The sequence below is a fragment of the Zonotrichia albicollis genome, chromosome 9, assembly GCF_047830755.1.
Source record: "Zonotrichia albicollis isolate bZonAlb1 chromosome 9, bZonAlb1.hap1, whole genome shotgun sequence".
NCBI classification, from domain to species: domain Eukaryota; kingdom Metazoa; phylum Chordata; class Aves; order Passeriformes; family Passerellidae; genus Zonotrichia; species Zonotrichia albicollis.
In genome coordinates, this window is record NC_133827.1 from 24,789,302 (window position 1) to 24,814,328 (window position 25,027).

The 25,027-nt window shown below is 43.3% G+C and overlaps 1 protein-coding gene across 1 annotated transcript in view; it reads right to left on the reverse strand.

Moving 5' to 3' along the window:
• Nucleotides 1–25,027, reverse strand: part of EPHA4 (EPH receptor A4) — a 104,692-nt gene that overhangs the window by 42,305 nt on the left and 37,360 nt on the right. The window contains exons 4-5 of the mRNA XM_074547038.1: nt 21,295–21,450; nt 5,800–6,138 (exon numbers count right to left, since the gene is read on the reverse strand). Coding sequence (XP_074403139.1) covers nt 5,800–6,138; nt 21,295–21,450 — 495 coding nt within the window. The remainder of the gene's footprint in view (nt 1–5,799; nt 6,139–21,294; nt 21,451–25,027) is intronic.

The following is a 25,027-nucleotide window of genomic DNA, read 5'->3' on the forward strand; positions in this document are numbered from 1 at the left end:
TCTGGAGCGCCCCTCGCTCCTCTGTTGGGCAGTGACACAGACTCACTCACCCTCCTGCACCTCTCCCTGTGGGCCATCGAGCTGGATGTCACCTCAACACCCTCCAGAGGTGCAGAGACTCCTGAGGAACAGCCTGGCCCAGCACCTCAATCCTGCCCTCCACAAACCCCACAGCACAGCCCCGTCCCCCCATGGCCCCCAGGAACTCAGCAGGGCCGGGCTGGAGAGCTGATGCACATGAACATCCCCACAGCCCCACAGGCACCAGGGAACAGGGATGCCAGCACAGAAAATGACTGATTTTGCCAGCTTACACTATTTCATAAGGTCTGTGAAACCGTGACACAAGTGCATGATGAATTCTGTCTTCACATACACAGGGCTCCTTTGCCAGCAATTTGAAGATGAAGTCTTCCTTGGGGTTATACAGCCCTTCAAAAATTATGTTTCAACACAACAATAAACAGCTCTTCACCAGGACTGCATTAAAAAAGGAACATTTTTTGCAAGAGCTGAGCATAAAACTAGCAGTCTGAAGACTACAGACCTTGCAATTTTTAAAATCAAAATTAACTTACTTCAGCACCTCCCTATCGATAAGATTCTTAATATGCACATAAATATCACCACATATAAAATCAAAAAATGTTGTGTTCACTCTCAGCAAACAAAAATTATTTACTATCACTTGTATTGAAACCAGGATTATACTCAAAGAACATAAAGGAGCTTAGAGAATCAGATGGATTGATCAGCCTTCAGAGTAACAGTTAATTTTATTTTCCAGCAGTAGTTTAAGGGTGTTCATGCAGTCACCTAAAGAAAGCTCTGTGACTGAAATCTACTTAACAATGTCTTTTGATGTTTCACTACAGAGCAATTCTTTATAGGTAAGTTATAAATACCCAGGAAAATAGCGCATTGAAAAGAAAATACTAAAATCCTTAGCTTTCCTGGCTTTGGCATGCATTGCTTTTGATCTGCTTGAGCAACTATTATTTTTTTGACACGAGGAGTGCACACTGACCAAGGGCAATGTATGTCCATGAATTTTTACTGACTGCAAATGTAGCTCAGCACAGGCTAAACCACACTGGCATAATGTAAGACCTTATATGCATTTTCTGTGCTGCTCTGTACAACACGTGAGGAATGCTAATCAGCATTTGAAAGGAAACGTGGGCTTTCAAAGAAGACCCACCAAAATGTAAAATGGGAATATATATTCCCCAAGCAAAAAGTCCAGTAGAACTTATGAGTCATAACTCCCAATTCTTTCCTCCTTACCCCTGCCATTTCTGACTTAAAATACCATCATCCTCAAAGGACTGGGATCTTTCAGGTTTGGGGTTTTTTTCCTTTTAATTTTTCCTTTTTTCCTTTTAATTTTTTCCTTTTTTTCCCCTTAAAAGGAATAAGAACATAAACAGCAAACAAACCTAAAGGCTAAATAAAACTGAGTAACAGCTGACATTTCCCTTCCCTGCCCTGAAAGTCAGTATTCTGGGCTCACCACAAGTGCAGCCTGTCCCAAAAGAATACCCAATTCCCATGGATCTTTTTGGGGGTGCTGAAATCCTGGTGGCACTGTGACCCATTTTAGCTCCTGCCTTGAAAGACTGCACACACACAGGGGCTGGGCAGAGCACTGACAACAGCAGCAGCAAAACCAGGACAGAGATATTCTCCAGAAAGATCATTTCTTGATCCTGAGCACAGGCAGCTTGAAAACATCCAGGGTGATGCAAGGGGAGAAGAAGGGAGTTTATTTATATACACTGTATTTTCATCCTAATTGGCACATCCTGCATCCATCCAGCTCTGCTGATCCACTTAAGGAAACACAGAGCCCAAGGTAACCTAACAAGGTAACAAATCACCAGGCAGTTTGTTTATTCAGAAATATCAACTGCTTCAACTCCTACAAGCAAAGGAGAGAGCAGGACACCCATCCCTCACAAAATGCAAACAGAACAAAGGGAGCCAAGCAAGCAGGAAAATAAGTTTGGATTTTAAATCTCATTTAAGCCAGCGTAGGCTCTGCCCCCCACACCACTCCCCTGCCTAGGGAATGCCTTCAGCACCCATGCAAAAACCTTGTCCCTGTGGCACTGCCCCCAGAGGGGGACTGAGCAGGGAACCTGCCTCTCAGGCTGGAGACACAAACAGCTCAGCTCTCTAATCCTTAATAAAAATATCAACTGTTAAGGCATCTTCAAAAGAAAACCACACAAGCTTCCTGCATGCTGTGAACAAGATCTCTTTATTGAGAGCTTTTCTTTTAATTTTGAACAGCTTCGCAGCATTAACCTTAGCAGAAAAAAAAACCCAAAACCAAGAAGCCCAGAGATTTCTGAGCTACTCAGTCAACAGTCTGAGAGTTCCTCATTGAAATTAGCTTCTCCTAGCAGCATCACATGAGAATTGCTGGCCTGCCTCTCTTCCACAAATAATTTCACAAATTATTAAAGATGAGCAGAGTGCTGATTTCGTTTCATTGAAAACTGAAAGCCCAAAAGCCACTACTGTCAGTGGTGAGACCCCCAATACTAGCATTTGCAGTACTTATTGTGCTGAAGACATTTGCTTCAAGTTTCAGCCACTCAGTGTTCCATCCTTGCTTTTTCTATTTTTTTTAATCTCACAGGGGAAAAGAGTAATGGTTCCCATCTCAAAAGAAAAAAAAATTATACTAAACATGCAGAACAATGAGCTGAATTAATTCAAAATTCTTAAAAAGTCACAACACTGAAGTATTTAACTTCAGAGGAGATAGAAATTTTTACTTGCTGCAAAGCCTGAAATTTAGCTTTTTTTTTGGAAAAATAAGCAAGCTATAATAACCAATACCTTTTCCAAAGAAGCAGAAAAATACTTTTTCAAACTATTTTTGATCCTACTGTGAATGGCAAATTTTATTCTCATTTAAACACTTTTCTATAGTATTGGAAACTGAAAAGAGAGTTTCTAAATGAAGAGTGGAAAGCAAACTGCCTCATTTCATTACCTCAGGAGTAAAACGACAAAAGCAAACAAAAACCCACCTGTGCTTTTCAACTGCACCTTTTATGTCACTGCAATGCATTCCATCAATTTTGTGCCGAATATACCACAAGTGATTTCGCATTGCTTTCTGCCTGTCTCCAAATGCACACCTTCCACAGGGGCTGGCACCACAGCAAGGAAATACACAGACACCCAGATTCCTGATCCTCACTGATCAAAAACTGCTTGGAAAATTCCTGCCTATTTTCTTCACATTATACTGAAGAAAATTTGAAAGGTGAAGTTGCTATAAGGAAGAATTCCCTGGTCTCTTGCATACTCATCATTTTTACTGAATTTAACTCAGAGAAGCACCTCTTGCAAAAACTTCTAGCAAATTCTCCAGAAGACAATTCAAAAGCACTGCTCATATGTAAAGAATTATTAAAAACTCCTCATACTGACAACATTATTTTTTCCTATCAAGCACAAGCATGGAGAGCACAACCAATGAAGAAATTAAAAAATTTTTGGTATTGGTGGCTACATTTTTATTAGTAAAAGAGCATTTTATTGGAAATGCTATTAAGGGAGGAGCTTGGCTCTAATCTGAATTTAGAATTGCCTTAAAGAAACCGAGGCAGCTTTACATTAGTGTAAGAAAGGTGCAAGATGAAAACCAAGCCTGTGGCAGCGCACCATCATGACATGATTTCTTTATAATGAAATATAGTGAAAGAAAATTAGTGGCACAAGGATTTTAATGCACCCCAGACACACATTTACAATGATTAAACAGATGAGTACTTGTAAAACCCAAGGGTCTAACTTTACAAACCTTTACTCAAGCAAGCAGTTTCACCAAAATCAATGGGACAATTTGCATATGTAAGGCTATTTATCTCAGCTGGGATCTGTAGGTTTAGGCCACACATTTCTACTTAGATCTTCTATGCAGCAGAAACCACAAAGTTGTATGAAGAACAGGAGAACAGTGCACCTTGGAGTTAATTTTCATTTATACCAGTATAATTTTCTCTGTCCCTCTGACGCATTTGATAAACTGGGCATGTCTCAAAATTGGAAACGTTGGCAAAAATACAAATTTCCTGATGGGAAGAATACTACTCATGGATAATAAACAAAATCAATTCTTATTTGCATATTCAATCAGATTTTGGTTTGCATATAAAAGCATAAGATGGTAGAATTTTCACACGGTAGATGGATCCCGCTCACTTATTCATGCATATATGCATCCACTAATCCTTACACATGCCAAAATCAGTCAGAAATACTCTCTTTGCTAGGCATTCACAGCACAAAAACACTGTCCCTGCTGCTGTTCTCAACCTTCTCTTTTCGTAGAGCGTATGACAGCACTCTCCCACGGCTTTCTCCCAAGACTCCCTAATAGCCCCTGCTCTCTATTAGTCTTCTTTTCACTAGGCAAAGTGGTGGTTTGAATTTTTGAATCATAATTTAAAAGGGATGCTGTCAACTGTATATGAAGAACAAAAAACACTGGACCAGATTTTCAAAGGCGCTTCAGCACGGACTTGACAATTTCGCTTGTAACTGTCACTGCAAAATTGAATGTATCTCTCACTGGTAATACTGACATGCCCTGGACTACAGCTAAAATCTGCACATTCAGACTATGCCTACCTATTTTTCACACACACCTACTAGGAAACAGAATTCAAAATATTTATATGGTCTGGTCCTATCAAAATATGCAATATCAATACTGTCTCATACACCGTAAGCCCCGTAATAAATGATACCCTGTGAGCTACGCTCCGAGGTGCTGAATGCCTGCAACATCTGTGGGACCTGAAGGCAATCAGCACTCTGAGCCATCAGATAACAGGTTTGACGGTCTTGTAGCCAGTCTGACAGTCTGGAGATCTCATTTGCATTTAGAAGAGTGTCATATTCAAATGTATATAATTTTGTGCATTAAATTAAAAATTCAACTGGAACCCTGTGCGTTAAACCAGAGCTGGCTGCAAACTAAGAAATGTTTTCACGGAATTAAAGAAAAAGATCAAACAAATTAGCATCAAAACAAAACAGCAATCTGCTGCTGCAGCCTTTGCCCTTACTAGGTCAAGCATGGGGTACTAAAAAAGCAGAGCTGCCCAGGGTATCTGAAATAATCTCGTAGACACAGAAATAGTATTTCGCTCTCCCAGATGAATGAAAGGCAAAAATCAGTCAGCATGAAGTTGAAAGCTCATATAGGATTTCTACAGCAATGCCAGCTCTGATCAATCGAAACATTGTCAGCAGCAGGTTAAGGAGGTATTTATTTAACAAGGGGACAGAATCTAATTGACTTTCCAGGAGAGGAGAGGGAGCAGGCAGGCGAGCGGGCGCCCACTCGTTCCGCTCATTGAATCTTACACAGCCCTTTTTCAAGGAGGGCAGGAGCACAACCCTGTGCTCCCCAGGCATGTATTTTGCCCTCTGCAGACACCAAGGACATCCTTGTGTCCCTGTGCAGGGTGTGACAGCAGAGCTGCTGGGGGGCCAGGGGGGATCAGGGCAGCTTTGCTGTTGTTCTGCAGAATGCCTCCCAGCGTCCTGCCCGTGTGCTGCAGCACAGACACAGCACCCAAAGCCTCCTCTCTCCCTGCCTCTGAACCATTTAAAGTATCCATATAAATCACCAGAAAATAAGGGCTTGACCCAGTTACACATCTTAGGGCTCCTCTCATTCATTTGCTAGTGCTAAATGTAATGGAAATCACAGCTTTCCTAAAAAACAGGCAGCAGAGACAGGAAGAGCATTGCTGTTTATGTTCCTACCTGCTTGGTTAGTTGTCACAGTGACCGACACAGCCTGGTCCTGGCTGGGGTTTTGCTTGGACACTCCATTCACTGCCCAGACTTCAAAGGTGTAGTTGGTGTGTGCCAGGAGGTCGGTGATGGAGACTTTGGTGGTTTTCAGGCCGTTCTGCTGGGGGCTGAAGTGCACCCCACTGCCACAGGAGCGGCAGCGGCTCGGCTCGCCCGCCCCGCAGCGCTTGCACACCACGTTGTAGGAGATGTCCTCCCGGCCACCCTTGTTCTGGGGGGGACTCCACTCCAGGTTCACTGAGGTCTCATTGACATTGGAAATCAGGTGCTGGGGAGCAGATGGAGGGCCTAAAAAGACAAAGTCCACATATTTTTAGTTAAGGGAAAAAAAAAAAACAACAAAGCCTACACAGAGACATCAGAGTTGCACATCCCAGATGCTGTGCAACTCCCATTCAAGTTCAGGACAGTTGAGACCAAGCAGAATTTTACTTCTCTATGTTCATAATGAAGGCAAAAAAAATAGCTGATAAGTCAAACTCTGATCTCTTTAGCTGATGAACTAACAGTATTTTCCAGCTCTAAATGAGCCTGAAAGCTCAGTATTGCAATTAAACAGGAGTGGGACTTTTTTCCCCTTTCACTGTTTATACTTGTTATGAAAAATGTTAAATTTATATATCTTACACTCATTTTTTTTTCTGTGATCTCCTAAGCAAAACATCAAATGCACAAACTTCTGCTTCACTTGAGATTTTCAAAGTCCCTCATTACCTACAGGCAGACTCTTACTGAAATTATTATAGAAATATCTCCTGGTTTCTTTTTCTGAAAAATATAAGTGCAATATTTTCCAGACAAGTTGATGTCAAATCACATTCAGTGAACACCGAAGCCCATCAAGCAGGGACCTGAACATGACACTTCAGCATGCAGAATGGAGATTTGAGTAGGAAGCCAGACACAGAATTAAGGCTTTGAAGGATGGGAAATAAAGTTTACAACAGGGCAGTGCTGGAGAAAGTGAAAGAATTGAAGAGGAAAATATGGCCAGCATCTGAAGGAAGGGCTGACAAAAGAAACCTGGTCAGAAACAAGAGACCAGACAGCAAGCTTGGCAATGAGGCTGGATTTGAGACACAAGGTCAACTTTTCCACCACAGGGATGGGAGACTTAATAAACATGCTGCCAGAGAGCTCCCAACTGGTTCCAACACAGGGACTATGGGATCAGAGCAGAGCCCAAGGCAGGCTGGGCAGAGCCCAGAGGCAGAAACTCTCCTGCACCTGCAGCACCTCTCCCTGCCCTGCTCTGCCCTGCACCGACCAACACACGGGCACAAATCCTATTGATGTGCTTAAATCCCCACGGGCCTCAAACCCACAGGCAAATTGAAAATTCAGAAGAGCTAATCCTGCAACTCTTAATCTAATTTCAATACAGTTGAGACACACTTTTTGTACCCTTAAATTTAAGGCGGATGATTCAGAGTGAAGCCATGAAAGAGACGGGTATTTCATCCATCCCAAAAAGCTTCCCTGACCATCACCAGGCAGCCTGCTCTGGGGCAGAGCACACAGGGACTCTGACACACACAGGGCTTTGGGACAGGGCTGCAGGTAAGCACTGCATCAAACAGAAATGAGAGAGAATGAGAATGAAGATTGCAAAATGTATCAATCCAAACCAGAACACAGTAAAAATAGCTCTGCTTACTAACTACTGATAGTCAGAGCTTTACATACAAATATTATTAGCAGAAAAATGCTGGAAATAATTTTGTAAAGTCACAAATTCAAGACACAGGAAAGCTTATGAAAGCTTCTTAGATTTCATCAAAATGCATTTGATGGTTTGCTATTCAAAAGAAGTTCAACTAGATCTCCTTGCATGAGAAGAAGGAAAGGAGAAAGGAGAAAGGAAAGGAGAAAGGAAAGGAGAAAGGAAAGGAGAAAGGAAAGGAGAAAGGTCTGGCAAATTTGTCAAACATTATGAAACTATGAACCTGGCAAAAAAGAATTAGCCAGCACCAACAGTTTCCATTAAGTGTATAAATAAATAAGTCATAATTTCTCATATGCCAAAGGTACAAAAACAGTAATTGTGGTAAGACGGGAACTAAATACATTGAAAATGTGAAATTCTACTGAAATTACAAAGTGACTCATCAAGTGTAACAGCAAAAAGGTTAAACTGTTAAGGGATGACTATGGGGAAGATTAATTGTGGCTCCCTCCTCAATTTATCAGGCTCATCTCAAAGGAAGCCTGAGGCCTGAACAGGCTGCATAGGACAAGGTTTTGAGGGCTGCATCACCTCCTCAGGTCTGTATTTGAAGCCACCTGATATAACAGATGCTCAACAGGAGACAGGACTTTAATTTTGAGAGAGATAGCTAGCTAGCTTAAGAGTCTTAAATGACATAGAGCTCAAATGGGTCTTTGGTACCCAAATGAAAGGTCTCTATTGCAGCAGTAGCTAAACAGGGATTGTTTGTCTGTGTTTACCTCAAAAATGCAAAATTAATATATTTATTTTGAAAGGAGGGAAATCCTCCCTTCTTGCCAAACCTTTGAAACAGTCTCTGAGTTATTCGGGGTTGAGAGGTAGAATTGCTGCAAGAAGAGAGAGCAGAGTCCAGCCCCTGAGCCAGGGAGCCCTCCTGCCTGCTGCACCACCAGGCTGCCATTCGTGGCTTTTATTTATGCACTGGCAGCATTTTGGACTCCTAAGGACAAAACCCTTTTACCCAAAGATCAGTTACTGAACACAGTAAGAGATGTTTACTGATCCAAAAACCAGACGAGAAAGAAAAAGGAAAGAAACTGGTTTTAATCTCTATTCATCATGTGGAAATGGAGGCAGAGAGAGATGTGGTGAGACAAGGGCACACAAGACATGCTTTGCACATCTGGGCAGTGGTCAAAACCGTCCCATGTCCCAGCCCAATGCCTCTGTCCCATAAGCAGCTCTCCTTCCCTCGAAAGCTGGCTTTGCCAGCTCCCCTGGGTATGAGAAAGTGGTGTCTGCTTAGCCTGCAAATACATGAGCTTCTTTTTCAAAAATAAACTGAGTGCAGTGAGGTGGAAGGCACTCCTGAAATCGTGAACTCAAGCGGCAGCACAGGAGCTGCTGAGCAGGGACTGAACCAAACTCTCTATCCAGGACTTCCCCAAACTGCCTCACACCTGAGCTCTCTTCAGGGCAGGCAGGTGCACAAGGTAACAACACCTGTGCCTCTGCACTGTCACGGGAACGGGAAAACCAACACGAGCCTCTGTGGGGAACAGCAGCCTCAGAGGGCTGCAGGCCCAGGTGCACACTGAATACAGTGAAGGTCTGCCCTGCACGGAGCAGCAGCCAGAGGCTCTGGGAGCTGAGGCTGTGTGTCCTCCCACAGACTGCTCAGGACCTGGCAGCAGCAAGCCCTGAGCAGAAACTGCTCCTGTGGGAAACACCAAGAGCCTGATAGCGAGGAACAGCAAAAGGCTTTTCTAACCGAGCATTCACTCACTGCAGCCACACACAGGAGAGCATCCACTCGGAGCACAGCCAGGGGGCTGAGATGAGGTGGTGCCAGTGCAAACACCTCCTTCCCCAGGCAGCACCAGCTCTGCCAGGGCCAAAAATATCCCCATTTCATGAGGGTATTCCTGAAGCAAAGACCCCTATGGCGGGAGGGTTCACACTACCACAGCTGCGGTCTGAAAGATGTGCCTCTTAGCTCAGATACAGCAGCCAGTTTGGGGTTAAACTCAGACTTAGTCTGGTGTCCATTAAGATATTTTCCAAGGCTCTAAGTCCAGTTTCACATGGGAAAATGTGCCAGAATGAATCAAGCTCCTCAGAAGCAAAAAGTCAGTAATTAGTATGTGGGACAGGGCACTGCAGTGTCTAAACAGAGATGCAGTGAAGTGGAAAACCGGGGAAGCAGATGCTTGCAGGTCACAGAGATGAGTGCACCACCTCCAGCATGAAAAGGAAGATGTGGGGGAGTCTCCAAATGGTGGGCTGACATTACAGTGAGGGGAAAAGCAATTTCTTTTCTTCCTGGAGGATAGTCATCAATGGAGCTGTTGGCACAGGGAGCGGGGATAGCTTCAGATTGATGGGCCTGGTTTCAGATGTTGAAACACAGGGCAGGTCTGCTCCTTCAATGGTGATCAGGATTTGCTTTGTTTCTGACAACAGAGCCTCTGCCCATAGATGAGACAAACCCTTTCAGGGCCAGGGCAGGCTGCAAGGGCAGGACAGTACCTGGATGAACCCAGCTAGCAGGATCCCACAGGGAACAGCATCCTGACAGCCAGACCATCACCCTCACACAAACCTGTGTCCTCTGGCAGAAAAATCTATCTACGGGGCAGATGAGAGAGGAGACAAGGACCTGGGCTTCTGAATCACCACCACCATCTGTAATTTTGTCACAAGTCCCACGATCTGCAGCATTTTTCATCAATCTCCTGCCAATGGAAGCTTGCTATTGCATGGGCTATTTGGAACTGGGGAAGAGTGGAGTTAATGCTGCCACACTGCCTGGAACAGTTTGAAAATGCGACAGTTCCTACAGGAAATCAAAATTAAATGTAAACATTTTAATTCTGAAAAACTATTAATTTTTAAATTAATTTTATGATGTTAGGAAGGCAGGAGCTGTTGTTTTCCCTGCACAGGGCAACAGAATCTGAGGGTGGATCTGCAGAGCCACTCAGTCTTCTCACACCAGTGACTGCAAAGGGGACACGGTTTGGTCATAGGGCTGAAAGCCGGATCCTTCTCCAGCCCCTTTAACCAGCACCCTGAATGGGCAGGGGGGCACCTCTGTGGGAACACAGGGAACGGAAGTTTTCAATTTTATTCCTTCCTGGGGCTCCATAAATCTTGCTTCACAATAAAACCATCAAAATCAAGTGAGCCATGAAGCAAATGGGAAGGCCCTGGGTGGAGCAGCTCATTGTGTGTGTCAGGGCTGAGGGAAACACTGCAGAGTCTGTTTAGCAACAAATAATCCTCATCAAGCTAATCTTGCCATCTTCCTCAACCCTCCTATTCGATTTCCTTAAATATATTGGGCAATGCAGATTGTTTGGCTTTCTCTTGCTGCAATAGGCTATAGCCATTCCAGCTATCTGTCTTTCATCCACAGATAGAGAGATGTCTGTCTTAAGGACAACACACCCTATTGTCAAACAAACATTCAGCAAAACAAGAGTTTTTAAGGTGTTAATAGCATAAGCACTACTTGTATTAAAAGGACTGATGTATTTTAGCACTCTTTCTACAACTTCAGGCAGTATTTTAACTTTTCATTTATCAACATTTCTCTCCCTCCCTTCCTACACCCAAGTCTCTCTCCAGCCAGAAGCCTCCCACGCACGCCTGTACAACTGACAAGGACCTGGTGAAATCCATGACAGGGGCACATACCAACATCTGACTGTCTCCTTCCTTCCTTCCAGACCACAGGGGATCCCTGGGTGCCATCTGTCTGTGGATTACAGGTCTCTGTGGGCACACTTAAGGAGCTTTGATGATGGACACCAGGTATCAAGCCTGGTCCAAGCTCTGAGCAGTGACTCACAGAGAGCTTCCACAGTGAAGATCCAGTAATGAACTCGCTCTCCAGGATTGCAGCAGCACCTGTGGGGTGCAGTGGCAGGGGGACACAGCTGGCAAGCAAACCAGGCTGCAGACTAACACTGGCCATAATAACACCACAGTAAGCTGTTCATTTGCAAGCAGTACAGTATTTTCCATTTAAATCAGCTGCCCTAAAGAATAAGGGGCATCAGAGATAGTTGAGTCAAACATCACCAGGTTGTTTGACTGTTGTTTGGATGCCATCCAGCGAGAACGTTATCCCAAAGCCCCTTTCCTCCTGTCCCCAAAGAACAGCAGCACAAATGTAGGAGGCTCAGCCCCACAAATTTGGCAAAGCCATTCTGCCAAGGAGAAAGAATGTCTACCCCAATGCAATGAATGGTTTCAAAGAAAGATAGCACAAAGGAGATTAGCTACAACTGAGTGAATATTCCTGCTGCCTTGAGGGATCAGTGTGCCCAGCCCTTCATGCACACCACGAGGAAAGTACAGACCCCAGGCCTGCAGTGTGCCCAAGGACAGGGTCTAAACCAGGGCAGGCCAGGACTGCAAGTGCAGCACCACCAGAGGCACAAGTGGGGAGGAGAGAGCTCTTCCCCTGACAAATGCCATACACCACAAACCACCCAAAGCCATGGCAAAGGACATGCTGTAGCTGGGCTCCTGAAGCTGGAGGGGCTCCAGGGACACAGACAGACAGGCAGGTAGGTTGGTTGTGCTGGGAGACTCCAACCAAGTCTGTCCTCCCTTCCTCCCTACAGCTGTAAAGCCGACAGATCCACGCAACCAAAAAATATCCCTGAAAACTAACCCTGGGATCTGAAAGTAGACTTGTAAGGGCACTGTGCTGGGGAACTGTATTTAAATGGTTATGACAGAGGTTTTAATATCCCTGGTTTTACATCTTCCTTTTTTATTACTGATCTGCCCAGCAAGGTGTTTCTCTAAAAGTCTCTGTGGGTGTATGCGGTAAATTCAATTACAGTTTTCTACAAGGAGACCAGACAGACTTGTTTGACATCAAGAATACTGTCTTCACTAAACCAGTTAATTTAGTTCAGCAACAGTGTATGGTTAGGAGGCGTGGATTAAAGCACAGAGAACGGAGATGAGAAAGAAATGATTCCCAGCCAAACAGCTCCCGAATGACCTTGTTGCCCCATAAAATGAGAGGAAATAACAAAGACCTTGCAGCTTGGTTCTCTGCTGGCTCAAGGTGACAGGACTCCAGAATCCCACTCTAGACAACTAGCAGCTCCAAATTTTGGGCAAACAACTTTCATTCACCAAAGGTAGACACGAGTAAAAAAATTCCTCTTTGCTTTTCTCAGAGGTCCCATGGTCACAGGACTGAAGATGAAGTTGAGGGCTTTGGTTTGGCCAATTGTATCAGACACAAGTAGCCCTGATATACTATTTTCTTGTGTAGAGAAACAAAAACACCACAAAACAAACCAAAAGGCACTTCAGCACAGGGTTCTTTCTGACAATTAATTCCTTTAAAGTGAATTTGGCACTTCTAAGAAACCCACTCTGGTGACACCAAAAATAAAGCTCTCTTGGCCACAAATAGCTGCCTGTCTGCATGTTTCTGTCACAGCCTGGCAGAGGGCTCCTTCAGGAGCTCCTTTTTGTATGCCAGCTTAGTCTTCAGCCATCAACAGTGGTAGTGAATTATTCTGGCAGCAGCATTAGCCATTAAGGACTGAACTGATATTATCAGTATTAGGACTGTAACCACATCTATTTACTACTAGCCTCTGTTATAGTTAAGATTTATTACCTTGAAAGATCTGGCTGTGGGAGGAGATCTATTAAAAATGCAAACTGAAACCCACACTCTCCATGGAAGTGCTAATGGAGATATTTCAAACATATACCCTCAAGAAGGCAAGCCTTTGTTAGGAGCATCCTGTCAGTCACCAGATCAGTGCATTTAAAATGTACCTCCTTTAAAACAGAAATGCTTTCTAAAGATATGTATGTGACTAAGTAACAAGCATGATTAAACTTTTGAGCCCTGGAAGGAGAAAATGATTTAAAAAATACTTTACTCCATCTGCTTGGGCACGTGTGTAAAAGCACATTTCTGCAGCAGGTAACGGATGTCTCTGCAGCCAGGGCAGTGGATAATTATTTTCAAGTGGGTTGTCACACTGCATTCAGCCTGCATTCGCCTGACAGTGTGAAATCAGAAGGAAGCTTCATTGGCAATTCCCACCAGACATCAGAAAACCTCAAGCATGTAGAAAAGACTTTAATCTTCTTTAACCATTCCCGCACTCTCCTTGAAGAAAATATCTCTTCTTTTTTGAGGCAGAAAAAGCAGACTTTAGCTTGATACAGCTTCAAAATTATTTTAACAAACAAAAAAATATTAAAATACTGTATTAAAATTGAAACAATATTCTGCTACAGTTTGAAGTTTTCTAGCTTCACCCTAAAACTGTGAAAGCCCTGCAAAACCACTGTTCAATGCAGCTGTGTGCCAGCCATGGGTGTTTGCTAATCAAAGTCAATCAGGCAGACCAGCAGGCCTCAATGGGCTTTGGCCCAGGACTGACAAAAGGATCCTCTTTATGAGCCTGCTCCAGAGACGCTGACCCTCTTCATCTGCCCTCATTTCAAAGGCAACTCGGGGCATTCAGAAATCTTGAGCTAATTTGCTACATAATAAACAAGATTCATACAACAGGGAAGGTTGCTATGACACACCATGGTTTAAAAGGAGCCCAGGATGAACTGGCCTGTTTTGAATCGGCAGCTTGGCCTTGGCTGCACTACAGAGGAGCAGCAAAGTCTTTGATAAGTTAAAGGAGCAGCAGGCACCTGGGAGCAAGCATCCGACTGCCTAATGGCAAGAAAACCTGACTAGAAATGCTCTGTCAGAAGCAGGGAAAAGTTTAGCACATCTGCTGTACAAGATCTGAGAGGCAGCTTTTGTGTCTAACGCAGCAAGAATAAAGAGACCAAATAAAGAGGTGTACAAAAAATAAAAGGATCCATAGAATGAACACTTCCATAGATGTTTGGAGCATATCTGGAGGTACATCAGGTGCCTTTGAAAGGGCTGGCTCAGGCACAGAGAGGCAGCACTAGGGTTCACTAAGGCTGCTGGTCGTGTTGCCAGCCTCACCCTCGGGGTCACACTGCTGCTCTCTCAGCAAGGCCTCACCCCACTGGTACTGTATGGATAGCCTTTAACAACTCTAATCAATGCTCTTTAATTTCATCATGATCCTAGAATCATCTCACTGGGGACAGGGATGAGCATGAAATAGAGAGTATTTCAGAGAGCATGAAAGAGAGAGTATTTCCCTACTATGTGCAGAGAGGATGCAAAGAAAGTAATTATTAAATAATCAATGTCTTTAAACACCTTAAAGTTCACTGACTAAAATGTCTGGCAAAGCCATGCCAGGCACAGTGTTCAAGAGGAAGCACTTTGGCCTCCTCTTTCCATCTCATAAGGCTTTATTGAACCTGTACAGCAGTGGAACTGTCAATGGAGTTTCAGTATGTGAGCTGTGATGCCCTTCAGATATGCCTTTGTTGTTGATCTCTAACCATCCGAAAGAAAAGTTCTAACACAGAGTAAATACCTGGGTCCTGTACATTTAAGCTTGCCAATAAAGCCCACACTTTCCTCAGACAGTTGTGTGTGTTGCTGCCACTAATTGCTCTTTCAGCAGTTGTGGACAGGTCCCCTGTTGTTGTGGGCTAATTTACACAAGCAAAGGCAGCTTGGACAGCCCTCACTTCTTGCCTGCCTGGCTATTCCTGACCATTTATCATCATAGATTATGTGTTTTACAACTGGTGAGACCAAAGCCAACAGGCCGCAAGATGCAGCAGTCACTTAAAATACCAGTAATCTGCTCCATTTCCACCCTCTCTCCTCTCTGCACAGTCAGCTTTACAACTGGGTTATAATAAGGCAAATGATTTGGTAAACAATTCTTCATTTATTTACTTGGGCAAGATTCCTTTGACTTCAGTGGGAGTCCTGCCAAGCCAGGGATGCTGGAGCAGCGCCAGTGACAAAATGCCCATTTCACTGGAATGTACGATTTCCTATTTACTCGCCAGAAGTAACCCAGTTACCAGCTTCACAATAGACTTTGTTCCTTTCACCCAGAGAACAATCCAATTAATGGCTCCTCTCCTAAAAAGGCTAAAGAAGTTAAGCAAAGAGGTCCAGTTACCACTGGCAGAGGTGTGGGGAAACTGATGCTCGCAGGTACCACTCCTTTGGGCTCTAGGCTTCCCTTCCAAGAGCTGCCATATGAGAACATTTTGCATTGTCACGTATGCTAAGCCATGTTATCACAGCTACTCTAATGCACTGTGCTGCAGACAATGTCACCTGTGTTCACTCACTCTTTCGAGATAAAAAGAATTCCACTGCGGAAACCAGAAAGTTATCTGACAGTCTGACAGGAAAGAAATCCAACCAGAAAAATAAGCTGTTCTGTAATTGGCCCAACTGCTGAATTTCTTATGCTGTTTGCCCTCTAATTTACTTCAACAACTCTACAGAACTAGGTCCTGACTAACCAAATCAAAGCCCCCATTTAATTGAGTAAATGTCTCTGTTAATTTAAGGCTCTGGCCAGAAAATCAGAAGACAGCTAATAAACAGTTGCTGTATTTAAAGGAGTGATGATTTCAAGTCTACTGATTATAAACACACACTGTCAAATTACTCCCGTCTCTTCTCAAGCCATAACCACTCCCCTTCTTATTCAATTCCTTCAGCCCATCACCACACACAAGGGGAGACAGCTTTCTCCTTTGAGATTCCCATCACTCACAATCCCTTTCTCTCAGTCTGGCAGCAATGCAGGGATGGATGGTCCATTTTCCCAGCCTACGTGGAGAAGAAAAATCATTCTCTCCTTACAGCCTACCCACTATTCCCTCTGCTCTTGTAACTGCTGTGCTACAGCTTAAAAGGCATTCTGATGCACTATTTACATAATCACAGGACATTTTAAGAACAAAATCATTTACTGAAGGTGCATATATATAAAGAAGTGGAAGAGTTATTATGTCATAAATTTAAATTCTGAAGATCAGAGGCTCTGCTGGCATATACTTCATATTCCAGAGAACAGGCTCCAACAGCAGAGAACTGCAGTAATGCCAGCACAAATGTGGAAGTGTGGCAAAGCCAGGGCAAAGCCACCTAAAACGCAGTAGCCAGCACAACTGTGTGGTGTATCCAGCCACAGTGGTGATAATCCATATCTGACTGGAAACTTAGAAAAGGAACAAGTGCAGTTGAAGGAAAAAGAGCGCATTTGCTTATTTATTTTGTTTATAGTTTAAGCAGTCATTATAAGCATGTGCTCAAATAATCAGCTCCTACGTAATTACTCATTTGCAGCCACAGTTATTAGGTAGGTAAATTCACTCTTTTTTGAAAATGCAGGTCAAATATTTATCTCTGAGATATGTTAAATGTAACACAAGATTAAGTTAAGGGTATATATTACACTGCAACATTAACAAAATTGAAGTGTTTAGACCTTTGAAACCTTTTTTAAAGCCTTGACCTTGGAAACAAATAAGGACAGTGTTATTTTAATGTGCATTCAAATTTTAACAACACAGTCACACAGCTCTAGTGGAATTCACATTGAGTTTCCACTGTAGATTGCTCATCATTTCATTATGGTTCATTATGCTGATAACTGTCAGAAAGCATTAGAAGCAGGAGCCTTGAGTAATAGCACTGAAATGGTAATTTAAAAACAATATACTTTCTGAAGGAAATACAGCAGTGCACTAAATTCAATTAGAAGAGGGGAATGTAAAGACAAGTAAGTGATGTTTGCTGTTTGAAGTCAGGCTATTCAGTTTCTTGATAACCTAGGCTGGAGAAGGTCCTTTTAAAGCAGGCACTCTTCTCTTGCATCTCACTACATCTGCTCTTATTACCTCCAAGCTTCTCCACTATAAACTGTCTTAAATGCAACTGTTTTTGAAATATTTCAGGCCATGAAAAATATCAGTCAATCCATCAGTCTCTGTTTGGGTGACACAACTGACTAAATTATTCAGGGTCATTTACTGAGGCAGATTTCAAGCTGGACAGTCCATGATGGTAATCTCTCTTTTGTAAAGGGCTCCCAATTAAAAATCATTAATAATTTGAATTGAACAGACAACACAAACAATACAAAACCATCCCATTCTGGCTCATAATGTGAGCATTGTTTGTTAAGAGTTAGAGAACCCAACTCATTAATGGTGGGGACGCAGGAGCAACGCCCATTAATTTGGGTGGGAACGGCACCTGCCCGCACCAGGCTGCAATTCACAGGGTATCTCCTTACAGAGCAGGGAATTCAGGGACAAGGGCCATGACTGAGACTGATTTGTTTTCCTGCCTCATGGATTCATATGTGAGTGAGGCAATTTATTCTCCATTACATTGCTAACCTTATGAAAGACCCTTCCTCTCTGCAAGTACTGGAATATAATGAAGGCCTGTAGAGTTGCCTGGACATTACTTTTGCTTCCAAAAGGGAAAGGTGCTTCCAATGGTTTGAGCTCAGGTGTACTACAAGTCCATCATCCCATCTCCATGGCCAAAGCACACAGCTGACAAGCCAATAGTGCTTCAGAGCTCAGAGTCTGAATTGCCAAGTTTGGCCAAAGCAGCAGATCCAGGCTGGCTCTGCCCCTCAGTGGTGATTATTTTTGTTGATTATCCCCAGGGGGCAAGTTTGAAGGGAAAGATGCACCAGTAAACACGTGTATGTCAGGGTCTCTGCCTGCCTTTGACACAGCCCACTCTGCCCTCCCTACACCCTCACTGCTACATTCTGCTCTTACCTGCACAAACTTTACACCACACATTGTTACTCACTCTGGCAGAGCTGAAATAGAGCAGATTACTAAAACCAGAGTTTGAGTAACTTGTTTAGGAGCTTGATGCCTGTCTTACCTGAGGTGAGACACAGTTTTCACAGCTCAGAAAGGGACAGCAATGTCAGAGAGAAGCGTTATGGAAGGGTAAAACTCTGGAGCACCTCTCCTGGCCAGCACACCAGGAAGTAGCTACTGCTTTTGTTACTTATCATGGGAATTGCAAGAAAGGAAAAGGAAGGGAAATTCTCTAATTCCCTTTCATCCACTAGCACAATCAGGCTAATGGAAAGTCCTAACAGCCTTCCTCCCCCAACCTAGAAGGCAAGATAAATGACAAGGCCAGCCAGTTTACTACTAAAGGAAATCAATAGGCAAGGGTCAAAGCTTTACAAAAACACATCTTAAGAAGGCTGAAGTTCTTCATCTTAAAAAGTGTTTAGGAATAATAAAGAAGGGATCAATCCACAGTCCATTCCAGGTGTTCTTTCCAAATTATCCAATGTTACTTTTATTCACCTGGTCTAATAGTTCTCCAAGTGAACAGAAACCTGATTTTACAAGCCAGTGGAGCAGAGTCTATCTTTTTGCTAGAAGAATGGATCTCAGATACTGTTTTATTTCTTCATTAGTGTGCCGTCACACTGAGCGATTACTAAATGCAGGCCTGAATGAGAATACCAGAGTTAAAGAGAGCATAATGAACAAAGAAGGTGCCTGATTATTATGGCTGTCAGCACAAGGGAATTGGGTTTGTCACCTGGTTTAACCAACTGGTAAGAACTGATTACAGTCTGAATCCACCTGAAAGCGCCTTTGATGTTTATGCTCCCTTCTGTCTACATGTCTTGTAAGGAAAGTCAGACAAACGGGGACCCTCTTCTGAAGGGTCTTCCTTTGGCAGCTCCCAATGCTGTCCCATGCCTGGGATACATGGGCAGAAGCCACTCAGAGGGGCAGCATGGCAAGGGAAGAGCGCCCAGAGCCCTGCACAGCAGGTCCCTCCCAGCACAGCTAAGGCAGGGCTCAGAGAGGGGCACAGCAGGGCTGGGGGGCACAGCTGCCCCCGGGCCAGCTCAGAAACAGCTCCTGGGGCATCCTTCACCTTGGATCACAGAAAAACAAGCTCCTCAGCTACAGGAGAGTGCCAAGCTATGAACCAGGACCTCCAGAGAAAGGCCTGTTTTCCAAGAGCAGCTGTCCATAGGATTGTGGTGTTGGCTTGCCTCCGCCTGGAGAGCCCTCCCAGGCTGCTGCAGAGATGAAGACTGAGGCCAGCACCACCACAGCCTTTGCCTTTTCTCCTTTCCTCTCTGTATTTTTGGGGTAAAACACCAAGATCAGGAACTTCAGCTTTGTCTGACCTGCCAAGACAGGAATGGCGAGGAGTGGCTGCAGCAGGCCCAAGACTTGACAAAAAAGGGCTGAGCTTGCAGGGGTACATTTGCAATAACACCAGCAAACATACAGATCATTTGCTTACAATTTCCCCATCTGGAAATGTTTTGCTCTCTCCTCATACTTCCCTAGCTTCACATGCCTATTTAAATTCAACCAGTTGATTACTAATTTGATTTCAATTTGGTCAAGATATCCTTCACAGGGACCAGGGCTTTGAAAACCTTTTGTTGGTATCATGTTATTCAGGGTGTACATTTGACACAATAGTTTTGTTGTTGCAGAAAGACATTTTCTCTATCAAACTGGTCACGTTTTAGATCTAGTAGTGTAAATTATATTATAGAAAGCATGTTGTTGCCCATTTAGACAAGGTTTCACAATACAGTTAGACTCCATTCCCAGTCAATACTTGGCAAGGGATACATGCACCACTCTGCTTCCTACTAAGCAAAAGCAGCTGCTCTTGGCTATGGCCTGGCCTCCTCAACCACCACCCAGCAGAACCCATTGCTGAAAAGAAGGAAATCACTGGAGAACAGCTGGAATCAAGGGAGTGTGGGGAAGGGATGAGTGCTAACTTAGTTATGGACATGCTCTGTTTCTGCCTTGTAAGGGAGAAATTAAGGTTTAAATAAATGTGAGTCATCTCTCACAAAATTAATTCTCAATATATTAAAATGTTACAAAAGAAATATCTCGGCCTTTCCTCACTCAGACACACACACACTCTCTCTCTACATAAATATACAGCTGAACTCCAAAAATCTGGAAACACTTCCAATAGTTTTCAGAGAATGCCACACATGGATATCCCCCCTGGTAACATACAGCCCTTTCACTTATTGTTTCAAACTGCTCTGCTCCGAAGAAAGTGAAAACCAAGGAACAAGAGGATCACAATTTAACACCAGAACATGCCTGGAATCCCAGGTCTTCAACAGCATGAGCCATTAACCAACACATAGGACAAGGAGTTTATCTAGCAACCCTGACTGTGCTCAATGCTTCTCTCCTTTTCCCTGATGAAGGTATTTTGGTGGAACTAGAGCAAATTCCATTTGCTGCACATGATTTATTTACCTACACAGGAAAAAATAAACCATGCATTGGGAGTTCAATTAAAGTTTAAGATTTATTATTGCCACCCTTTCAGATGAACACTTGGGTTCCTAAGGGTCACCAGCTATATTTCAAGCAAATTAGAAATATAATGAGATTATAAATATTACCTGTTTACCTGAGGTCATACAATTACAAGGAAAGCTTTCACAATTTCTAAAAATATTCATATTTAAAGATATGAAAGGTGATACGCTCTACTGGCCAGGTGCTCAGACTGGAACTGAGGCCTGTATTTTATTTCTACCTGTGTTACTAAGGTGTGCAAGTCCCTCTTTTGTAACTGTGTCTTCTGATTTATTTATACAAGGGTCAGCACAGCCATGCCACCATTAGGAATAGAGGCTGAGAACTAACACTGTCACTCAGAAGTGTGACCAAAATGCGAAGTGCATCAGCAAAGGGCCACGAGAGCCACTGAATGCTGCTGTCAGGAGCAGAGCACGTTTTAGAGGCACAGAGAAGAGGTGATAAAAGGGGCAGAGATTGCTCAAAGACCAACTCACGGGTGCAGGGCATGGAGGCAGCGTCGCTTTCGGCTCGGAAGAAGCCGCGATCGCAGGTGCAGGACGTGGAGCCTTCCCAGATGGAGTAGCTGTGGGGAGGGCACTTGGCACAGGCAGCGTCTGTCGAGAGAGCCTTGTAGTATCCGATTTTGCAAGCTGGATGGAGGAACAGGAAGGGAGAGTGTTACTGGCCCGGGCTGTGATCATAAATTGCTAGCTTACTCATTCAAAATCAAGGCAGGAGACGTTTCAAAGAGATCTAATGATGTCCTCTTAGCCCCAGGTGAAGAATTAACAATCATCACACTCTTAATGAGTAGTCCTACGTCAGGGGATACTGATTTCTAATTCCAACAAGGAGCCATTTTAAAAGCTGGCTTAGAGATGGCAAAAAAAAAATAAAATTGTACTCTTCTGTTGACACTGCCAGAAAATCAGCTGCCTCTTTGTGCTTACTGTGGAGTTGCATGTGGCTTAACCCATGTCCACCTGCACCCCACACACACAGAGCGTGACAAAAGGGGTGCAATTGGTTTATTCTATGACCACTTAAGGAATGGCAGCTGACAGTCAGACACTGCCAATTTTTAAGAGGGAGTGGGACAGGAACCCAACATGCCCGGAAATGGCACATCTCCCTCCTGGCAAGGCAGAATTCATTTGACTCTTTCTCCCCAGGGGAGGAGAGCAGCAATGCTCTCTCCTGCTCGAAGCTGGGGCACAGCAGTAGCTGCGCCACTGCCACCCGGGCCCAAGTGCAGCTGGCAAGCTTTTGGTGATTTCACTTCATAAAAGCTACTTTTACATCACTTGGAAAAAACTCATTAGCATCATTAATAACACATTTTCATGGTGGTTAACAGGTATGTCATCCTAGAAATGTCTCCCTTGGCTAGAGAAAAAAGCCCACCATCACCACCACTGGCTTTTAGCACTGCAGAGAAGACAGAAAATTCCCAGGCACCCAAACCAGTAAAAAAGAAAGGCTGTTCCCAGTATTTATTGTGTGACTCACTCTCACATCTTGTCATTTATCACCTACACTACCTTTAGGGTTCCCCTGCTACACACAGGCTCCTGTTGGGAGGGCATAAGCCCCCTCACAGCCAGGGCTCACTCTTGCCGTTTCAACCTTCCCTTAGACCCCCTCACTCTTTCCCTGCTTCTCTTATGAAGCTCTCCAGTGGGAAATATAGAGGGATATTAGTAACACGTTTATAAAAGAGCAAGTTACTTCATTCTTATTAGCCAAAGCCATTTATGAAATGTCCTTAACAAGTCCTGACTTTACGATGTGCCACATGCCGTGTGTGAGAGCGCTGGGGGATCAGCCTGGTGACACTCGCTGGGGCTGCCACAGGACCAGAGGAGCCTGGGAAAACACATTGCCCAAGTGACTGGGATTTACAGAGCTCACATGCATTGTGGCATTAGATAAGGTTCGACTTGCAAGGTGTGTTTTGGCCATGCTTCAAACAGCCTTGGGGTTTCCATTAAAAGCAGCAGCTACAGCTCTGGCAGGGAGAACTGCAGGGGTTAAACCCAGCCTGCCCCATGTCAGGAACGGTTTTGGTCCCTGAACACAAATTCAAACCCACCACGTCTGCCAGGCACCATCAGAATGCAAAGGCAACTCCTGGAAAACAGTTTATTCTGCCTGGGATGGGAATTGCCCAGCAAAACAAACAAACAAACAAAATAACCCTTCTTTTTTTTAACATATGATTTGCACTATCTGGTGAGCAAGTTGTTTTATCACTATGTGTTCTGGGCTTAACAAGAGCAGCACTCAAGTGGCAGATTCTGGTCTTAGATATTACTCCTGGTTTTCACTGTCACAGCTCAGATGAGAAATATTCCTAAGTCTGTGTATGACCAGGAGAGACACCCACAGGAAGGATCTTGCTGCCACATATAAAGACAAGGCATTGAAAAACAGAATACAAGAGGAAACCAAGCTGACAGCCTTTATCCACAAAATTCTTTCTATCATTCACAGTTTCAACACTAAACATGTAAACTCATATTACTCTTAATATGAACATCACAAACCACAGAAATAATTAAACAGTGAGCTATCTTTAGCATATTTGCGGTATTAAAATACTTCAACAATTCAACAATTTAGCTCAAGTCTGAAAATCCTGTTTGGGCTATAACACACTTCTAGAAAGACAAAAAAATATCACAGGTAAAGATTTTTGTGACCATTCCTCCCTATCTTTTCCTACTCCATGGTCCAAAAGGGAATAGATGTATTCACTGGGTACTGCAAGGTCAACACTCTGTAACTCAAGGATTTTTTCCCCCTCGTTTCATGCACTGTATTTTGTTTTCTACTATATTAAGCCAAGATCATTAATATTTCAAGACCTGAAGAAAGCTCTCCAAACACACTGGCTGCTCCTAAAGCACACACAGCCATTTTGCTTCAAAAAATCAACTACTCCTGAAGACAGTTTTCTTCATTTTAGTGTGCTCAGAGATTCACCACATTTCACATCAGACATAAAAGGGCATTAGAGCATGTGCTGCATTAAACCAGGAGTTCTTTGCCCCCAAGAGCTCCATGGTAGCGCCACTTAAAAACTCCAACCTAATCCTGTAAAAGCTGTTCTTAGCATGAAGTGCTGCTGACACACCTATTACAACTACAGATGGACTTTTTTTTGAAGGGTAATGATTTAGTAGGCAAACAAGAAGCCTGTACAGAACTCATTCCCTGGAAGTCTTTATTGCTTGCTCATGACAAATCTTCACGCAGCTGCTTTTCTAGGAAGGATTTGCTGGGTGAGACCCAGCATGAATGGGGTTCTTACACAGTTTTCGAAAGATGCCTTTGTGAAAAGATTAGTTCACATGTGCAGTGCAAACTTTGAGTTCAATTTCTTAGCTTTGCCTTAATTAGTTCTTTCTGTGAGGTTTCTTTTTGTATTTTGAAAGAGAAAAAAATTTTTTCTCACATTCAGGTCGCCCCCAAGTGTAACACGGTTACAATCAGCTGCACCACATTCAAGGGAAATTCTCAAACAAAAATATTTTCACTTCACAGTTTTTCCTCAGAACAAATCACATTAATTTAAATGGACATCAGCTTGAAATAATCATGCTGATGTCTTTGAGTTATAATACTAACTCAATAATCTATTTGATTTCTATTTCTCTTAAAGCAAGACAAGATCTGGCAAACAATGCTGGTCATTATTAAATGCCTTTTTCCTTCTTTTTTCCAAATGTATCCAAGTGATGCATGTCAAGACTTCAAAAATTACTCTGAAGAATTATGGAACTTCAGTCAAATCTAGCTGTAAATTTTCTCAAGCTGTTTTTCCAACTCTGTTTTCACATCAAAACCTGATTTTCAGACTTAAAGATTCCTCAGAAAAAGAGAAAGAATACGTGTGTGGGCTGCAAAGTCTGCTTGCTTGGTTTCTCCAAACGCTCAATTTTTGACTAGAAAATTTCAGGCAGCAATTTCAGAATTTAAAAACTCATCTCATAGTGGATGGGGCTCTAATCACATTCTTTTTAAACACTGCTACAACAAAATACTTGCATTAAATTGGTTTTAACTATTTTTAAATAAGCTATATTGTTGGGGTTTTTTATTGGGGGCAGGGGAAATATTGAAGAAAATTATTCTTTCAAATCTAGAGTTGTTTAAAAAAATATTCCCCAGTACTTGCTCTTAAATTGTTCCTTTATCCTTGTGGAAATGGCAGTAATTCCTCCC